The 7,983-nt window shown below is 43.3% G+C and overlaps 1 protein-coding gene across 1 annotated transcript; it reads left to right on the top strand.

The window, feature by feature from the left end:
* The first annotated feature begins 2,044 nt into the window (after positions 1 to 2,044).
* C4H11orf87 (chromosome 4 C11orf87 homolog) lies at positions 2,045 to 4,638 on the top strand. The gene is made up of 2 exons (XM_088668990.1): positions 2,045 to 2,138; positions 2,983 to 4,638. The coding sequence occupies exon 2, from the start codon at positions 3,150 to 3,152 to the stop codon at positions 3,609 to 3,611; it is 462 nt and encodes a 153-aa protein (XP_088525116.1). The 5' UTR covers positions 2,045 to 2,138; positions 2,983 to 3,149; the 3' UTR covers positions 3,612 to 4,638.
* Positions 4,639 to 7,983: the final 3,345 nt, after the last annotated feature.

Here is a 7,983-nt window from a genome sequence, read left to right as displayed (position 1 = left end):
CTTTTCCACAGTGAGCACCTATTTCCTTGTTCTTCCTCTTGCTTCAAACATAACTGGAAAACTTTCATTATTATTTTTGAACTCTCTTGCAAGCCTGACTGAGCTCATTCTGACCTTCTCCCTCCAAGTGTTCGCTACTCATATATACTCTTCCTTTGTGATCTTTCCTTTCTTCCATTTCTTATGCATGCTCCCTTTCAACGTCAGCTAATCTGAATGGTCCTCGACAGTTTCTTCAAATGCCCCCCCCACTTTTCTTTCTTGTTGGAATTATACCTTTCCATTTCTTTGGTATAATGAATCCCCAAGGAGTGGTCATTTCCTCCTCATTGACCAGTTCTTCCCTGTTGGTTATGATCAGGTCCAAGATATTTGATTGCCTTGTTGCTTCTTCCACCTTCTGGAAAATGAAATTGTCAGCAAACTGTTGGATCTTACGTTCTCAACCGGGTTTGAGTTCCAACAGATACCAGGGTTGTTGAAGTCTCCCACAACTATCATATTTCTCCTCCAAAAATCTACTTTTGTCCCCCTCTTTCTCTCTGCTAAATTCAACAAGGGCAACACTGAGACTTCCAAGTGTCCCTATTTTCCAGGGGTGTCCCTGATTTGGAGAAGCCATCCTGGTTTCTGATTTAATCCCAGAATGTCCCACTTTTCTTTAGGATGTCCCTATTTTCATTGGAGAAACGCTGGAGGGTATGGAGTTATCCGACCCCTGAGCCTTCTGAAGGCAACCCTGTATAGGGAAGGGTTTTTTAAAAAAATTAATGTTTAATGTTTTTATGTAGGTTGGAAGCTGCTCAGAGTGGCTGGGGCAACCCAGTAAGAAGTGTGGGGTATAAATAGTGAAATTATCATTATGGGATGGGACGTCCCTATTTTCATCAGAGAAATGTTGGAGGATATGGACTAAGGTGGGGGGATCATAGAACTGTACAGTGGGAAGGGATCCTGGGGGGTCATCTAGTCCATCCCCCTGCAACGAAGGAATCTTTTGCCCAACGTGAGGCTTGAACCCGCCACCCTGAGATCAAGAGTCTCATGCTCCAATGCTACCTGGATTGGCTGTAAATTAAAAGCAGGCAGGTTGCTTGGGGCTGGCTGAGGGCAGACTGAAGTTGGTGGGGCAAGTACCCCATTCACTCTAATGGAGCGACCTCCATTATACTGCTCTGTATTATAAATAGGATTTCTCTTATTTCTGAAGGAGCATTAGGGCTTGCTTGTGGTGATGGTTTAGGCCAGGCACCCCCAAACTTCAGCCCTCCAGATGTTTTGGACTACAATTCCCATCTTCCCCAACCACTGGTCCTGTTAGCTAGGGATCATGGGAATTGTAGGCCAAAACATCTGGAGGGCTGAAGTTTGGGGGTGCCTGGTTTAGGCAAAGGTGGGCCTTATAACTGGGCTTCACTTATGGCCTTATTAGGCTGAGGTGCTTGTGGGCGAGGCAGGAATGGCAGTATAAATACAAACCATTCTAAACCCTGGCAGTTTTCTCTTTTTTTACCCTTGAGGTGTTGTGTTTTTAGGACCCGCCTTATTTTTACGCTTGCGAGTTGTTTCAAATGTCGCGTTTTCATGCCCTGGGACCTTAAAAGAGTGAAGGGTAATAAATAATAACGGTTGGGTGGGTGGGTGTGTTGCGAAACTTCTGAACGGTTGTTTGGCTCAATCGATTATGGATTTGGGAGGAAGAAGAACGCGATTTATTATATTTTTTATTTTAACCATATGAAAGGAGGGTGGGGTGCAGCTAAATAAGGTGTTATCGGAACAATGAGGGGGGGAGGAGGAGACGCGGGAGAGCGTCGCCTGAGGGGGAGCCAGGCCTCTTTCCCGAGCGCCTCAGCCCCTCTGCCTGAGGGAGAAGAAACAAAAGCCGGTGAGGCGACGACGACGACGAGGAACGGGGGAGCGGCGGGAAGCGGAGCCCAGTCAGAGGCTCCTGGCTGCGTGACGTCACCGCCCGGGCTGGCTATAGGCTGGCCGCTGAGCTCTCCGAAGCGGCGGCGGCGGCTCTGCCCGCTTCATTCAGCGCTTTCCGCAGCCTGTGTGCAGCCGCGGCACTCGGGGGGCTCCCTCGCAAGCAGCGACACACAAACCGGGCACAACTCCCCGCAACGGCGGCCCAGGTAAGGAAAGTGGGCGACGGGCGACGTCTCTTTTTCGCTTCCCGGCGGACCTCTCCGCCCCCCACCGCTTCGTTGCCTTTCGTCAGCCTCCTCCCCCCCCCCCTCAGCCCCGAGGCAGGGTCTCCCCTCGCGAAACAGCCTGCGGGGTTGGATCTGGTCGGGCGGGGCGGCCGTGGGGTGGGATGGGGGCAGCCCCAGAAGGTGCACGAGGAAGCAGGGGGGGTCCGCACAAGTCCAAACTTTGCCAGCCTCTGGAACTTGGTCAAGCTATTTTTGGGGACACACACACACACACACACACACACACACACACACACACCTACCAAGCTGCTGAGTAATTTGAGAAAATGAGGTTTTTCCAATGCAGTTTATGGACTATGTATATTTTGATCTGTCTATATAGATTAAAATTTTATATCTATCTATAAAGGTAAAGGTAAAGGGACCCCTGACCATTAGGTCCAGGTCTACATATCTCTAGACAGATATGTATTGCTATGTGATTCTCACATATGTATCGCTATGTGATTCCAAGATTTGGGAGGCAGCAGCAGGGACCCAATAGGATGCGGTCCTCAATTTCCAGGGCGCTCTCTTGCGTGTTTAAATTGCTCCAGCGACAAGCCACCCTACCCCAGTCATTGTTCTAGATGCCACCCACTGAAGTGTGTTTAGTTTTGGGGGATGGGGGAGACCTCTGCAGCTGGAAAGATTAATTTGAGGTAGTAGCAGTGGTTAAGGGGGGGGGAATAATAGAAGAAGAGAGGGGAGTACAGTATCATAATGGTTTTCTTTTAAGCCACGGAAGACACATTTAATTTTTTTCCTTTTTTTCATTTTGCAGGCTGGATCTTCCTTTCCTCCTTAGCGAAAGAGAAAAAAGAGGGAGGGAGGGTGAAGGACTGTGTGAAGGCAAGGCATTTCCAACGAAACATTGCCAGCATCCCAGCTCGAGCATCTGCAGCGAGAGAGGACGAGAGAGGATCCTCGTCTTTACGAAAAGCCTCCTCAATGAGTGCCAAGCTCTCCAAGGAGTTGAGGCTCTCCCTGCCACCCTGCCTCTTGAATAGGACATCTGGCTCTTCGAATGCCAGTACCACCTGCATCACGCAAATGGGGCAGCTCTTCCAGTCTTTCTCTTCCACTTTTGTTTTAATTGTTCTGATCGCCCTCATCTTCTGCCTGATTCTCCTCTCCCTCATTACTTTCCATGTCCACAAGAGGAAGATGAAGAAACGGAAAATGCAAAAGGCTCAGGAGGAATACGAACGGGACCACTGCAGCAGCACCAGCACTGAGGCAGGTGGCTCATGTGAAATACCTCAAGGAAGAGAATCATCCAGGCTGGGAAGAACCACCCAGGATTCTAATATCCAGTGTACTTCTGCTCCAGAACCACAGAAAACACATCCTGAAAGATCATGTTTGGACACAGATACTCCTGGGCTTTTGCACACAGTGGTATTGTCTTGATTTTCTTTCCTTTTTATTTTCTGTGGGGACCTCACCAAAAGACACTGTTTGGTGTTTGTACATATTTGAGTGGTTATCATTATAATCTTGAAGAAGATGAAGAAGAAAAATTATTATTACTACTACTACTACTACTACTACTATTATTAATAAGGAAAGAAGCAACCAGAAATCAAACGCATGACAAATTTCGTTGCGTTTCTCATTGACTTTTTGCAAAGGGAAGGATGCATCTTTATTTCTTTATTTTCCTTTCAGAGAAGACAAGAAAAAGCTGCACAGTGCTACCAAATATAAAGTAATCTGCCCTGAAAGAAAAGGTGCAGACAGTACAATTGTGATGTACATATATAAATGATCTAGATTATATATAACAGCATATCTCTATTTCCCTACCCTTCTTTGTTGGAGATTATCCTTAAGTGTCATGGTATTTAAAGGACTGTATCGCCGGCCAAGAATGGAAACAGGAGGGAGAGATAACGGGGGGCGGCGGGGGGGCAACAGAAAGGGAGAGACTACTTTTAAACATGCTTTTGGACTTTTGTCTCAGTGGCACTGGCAAGGTGAGGGGACTGTTCTGTTGGCCAATTTGCAGTGAAGCATGAAAGATCTGACCTTTGCGTAGGGTTTGTTGTGTCAATAACAGTTCTCCCCTCCTCCTCTTTTCCATCATTCTCTTGTAAGAGATTGGCATAAAAAATAATAATACCACCTGCCCCTGATTAAGCATAAGCAAATAAAAAATGACCCTCCATCAACCAATGCTGTTCTCCCTTTTAATTTTTTTAAATTCCTCTCGCTTTCTCTCTCTCTGCAGTATTACATACTCTGTGCCCTGCAAAGCTGCGTATGCCAAACAGACTAGCTATGCTTCTATACCTATATCTATTATCTATGGGAGGGACTGGGGTTGTTACTCCACAGGAATGTTTTGGGTTGTATCTTTCTCTGTTTATCTCTTTAGGCATTTTCAATTGTAACAACCTTTTTCTTATATTAAATCTGGAATAAGATACCTTTTGTGGTGACCAAAACCAAGGTGATTGCAGTAATTTTTTTTTATCCTTGAATCTTTGAAAAAAGTTTCCACATTGCTAGTGTTGTAGGAAGTCTTACTTCAGATGACCCTCAGGGTCCCTCCTAACTCTACAGTTCTATTAGTCTATGTTGAGATTCCTGCATTGCAGGGGATTGGACTAGATGACCCTCAGGGTTCCCTGCATCTCTATGATTCTGTGATTTTATGCTACATTCTAAGCACCATCCTTTAGAGTGTTATTCTTAACTTACAGTTTACCCTTCTGAAAATTCAGTTTTGCATTGGTATAACATGGAGATGTCTTCTACTGTTCTTACTGAGATATAGTTTTGGCATCTTCCTACCCAGAATACTGTATGGTGACAACATACCACTTATTCCCTCACAAGTGCTCTTCTCTTGTGAATCCAGACCCCCAAAGGGGGTGTGACAAAAATGTCATTATTAAAACATCAGAAGGGGGGCGGGTTTCCTTTCCCAAAGACAAATGACCACAAATTACTTGAGGAAAGTGTGTGGCTGTATGTTGTTAATACTGATAACAAAGTTAAACATTGTTAAGTTCCATTAATTTCAATGGATGAGAGTATAGTATGTGCCTTCAACTGCAACCCTACATTAATTTACTTGGTAATAAGTTCCATTGAATAAAGTAGGAGTTGCTTTCAAGTAAATTTTCATAGCACCGTGTTTTAAGTCTCCTCTAGAAGTTAACCTCAATCCTCTACCTACTTATCTGGGAATAATGTCTTTGAATGAGACTTACTTTTGAATAGGCATGCATAGCATTGCAATGTTACTAAGGAACAAGTGTAAAGGACAGAGTAAATGTGCCTAGGATTGTGATGTTATTAGGGCTTAAATGTGCTCAACTTTGCCGAAATGGTGCCCAAAGGTGTGTGGGATTGTTATTTTGCAATTATTATCTCATTTCTTTCAATCAAAAGAAACAGTACTTACAGGAAACACAGCAGATTTGGTTTAAAATTACTTTAAATCATCATCATCACCACCATCAGACATTATTTGCTGCCAGCAAGTGCCATGAGTCAGTCTTGTAATATAAGCCCACAAAATGTACTAGCCTGCAAAGAAACAAAACAGTAGTGTGCACAGGGGGTTGGCAGATAAGGTATTGCAAGCTGTGTTTCTATGCTGGGCACGGAAGATGTGGCTTCCATCCTCTAGCAGCCTGCTCAGTTTTTATGTTGGGCACAGAGGAGGAACAAAGCACACTACATTGCTCAGTGGCCTGCATGGAATTTCTGGTAATCTATGGTTACCAGGCCAGTACTTAAATACAAGGCTGCTTTAGGTGAGTGAGTTGTCTAAATTCCTAAAATCTCTTTTGTACAATGTCTGAGGGTGCAGAACCTATTAGGTTTGTGTTAATTAATAGCAATACAATGGAGAAAAATTAAATGAAAGAGAACATCAACTAGATATACCGCATTTTTCCGTGTATAAGGCTAGGTTTTTCCCCTTAAAATAATGTCAAAAATTAGGGGGCTTCTTATACACAGATACATCTCCCCCCCTTTTCTTAAACCCAAGTCCCCCCAAATAGGGGGCGTCTTATAGACGGAAAAATACGGTACATTACATCCATCCAGCCTTTAATTTTTAATATTCTATCTTCTGTCCTCTGCACATTCTCCCCTCTTTCCCTCAGTGATAGTGGAAAGCATAATTCTTTTGAAACAAGACATGCCACTTAGAAAACTTGATTAATAGACTTTAGAAGATTGGCCATGGGGTGGGGGAGCTTTAGAAGATGAGCAGCTGAACACATATTTCCAACACATTTGTGTTGCAGTGCCACTGTGGCACCAAAATGCAACAAATTTTGCTTATTGATATTTTTTCGATCTTTCCTCCTACTTCCTACTCTTGGCTAATTAGATGAGAAATTGCTGCTGGGCTAGAATCTCTGTTTCCATTCCTTTTAGACAAGTACTCTATCCATCTAGCCAGAGGAGACTACTCCAAAAGCTTGGGATGGTTTATCATGCCAAATATACCGTAGCACTGCCAATTAGGATTAAGCAATGCAGTTATGTGAAACTGGCACCTAACTCCTTAGTTGGGCAGATATGATGATATGATTATCTTTCCTCTCTGCTCTCCCCTCTAATGTATGGTGTGGACTACACTTGCAGTGTAAAGTGGTACACTGCAGGAACAGGATTTTCACTTTAGTGAGTACTAGGCCACAGTTCCATTGAAACCAGTATAACAATCTAGTCATGAAGAATTAATAATTACAATTCCCATTATTTCCTAAGGGACTTGGGATTTGTTGTTACAAAGAGCAGTTCAGGTGGTAAATTGTGCTTGGACTGCAAGACTGCAAGTGGTATCTCACATGACAGAATGCTCTCCCATGCAAACAAAAGGAAGTAAGTCCTTACACATAGAAAGCTAGATGCCAGGAAAAGTGTTCCAGCCTCACCTTTGCCCTGACATATTGTTTTCCTGCAATTTAATTAAATTGTAGGAGCATCCAAGCATGTGAGCCCTGATTATCATTCTGAAATTATACAGCCTAGACACAGGTTCACCACATCAGTGAGAACTAGGGTTAGGACACCACTAACTTTAGTTGGACTGAAATCTCTCTCCCTCTCTCTCTCTCTCTCTCTCTCTCTCTCTCTCTCTCTCTCTGTGTGTGTGTGGGGGGGGGCAAGCCTTTTAATAATAATAAGCATGGACTTAACTCCCATTGAAAGCAATGAGACTGAACTTTGAGTGGATTGTTGCTTCTACTTTGCTACCACTGATTCTGTGCTTTTGGCTTTGAACAAATTACTACTATTTATGAACAAATTATTATGATTCATACGATCCAAGTAGTGTGAAGTTTACAGGTCACTCCAATGCATTTCAGAATGACAATTCTGCTTGAGTGTCTGAAATCAATCGCCTTCTTTTCTCTCAGAAGCATTCAGTGCATGCAATAATTCCCCAGAGGTGCACTGCCTGTCAAAACTTACTTATAAAATTGTACTATTTGTGGGGAAAGGTAAAAAGAGGCACCAAAGCAGAGAAATAGCTCTGCATTTGCAGATGCAAATAATAATAACATCTGTTCATTTGCAAAAAATTGTTATATATATATATATATATTCCTGTCTGCATCAAAATGTAGTTTGTGGCTGAGAACAAGGTTTGCTGAGTTTTGCTTAGAACAAGGTTTGATTAAAACAGCTGCAATGTAGAATTTATATTTTCTTTAAAAACACAAATTGCCAAATGCTAGAAATGTAAGGCATTATAATAAATTACTGTACTAAAGGTAAATGTAAATGTTCAGCTTACAAAAATAGTTCC

This window comes from Zootoca vivipara, chromosome 4 (assembly GCF_965207765.1).
Source record: "Zootoca vivipara chromosome 4, rZooViv2.hap1.1, whole genome shotgun sequence".
Taxonomy (NCBI): Eukaryota; Metazoa; Chordata; class Lepidosauria; order Squamata; family Lacertidae; genus Zootoca; species Zootoca vivipara.
Note: the sequence above shows the minus strand (reverse complement) of the source record. Positions and strands in the feature narration are given on the sequence as shown.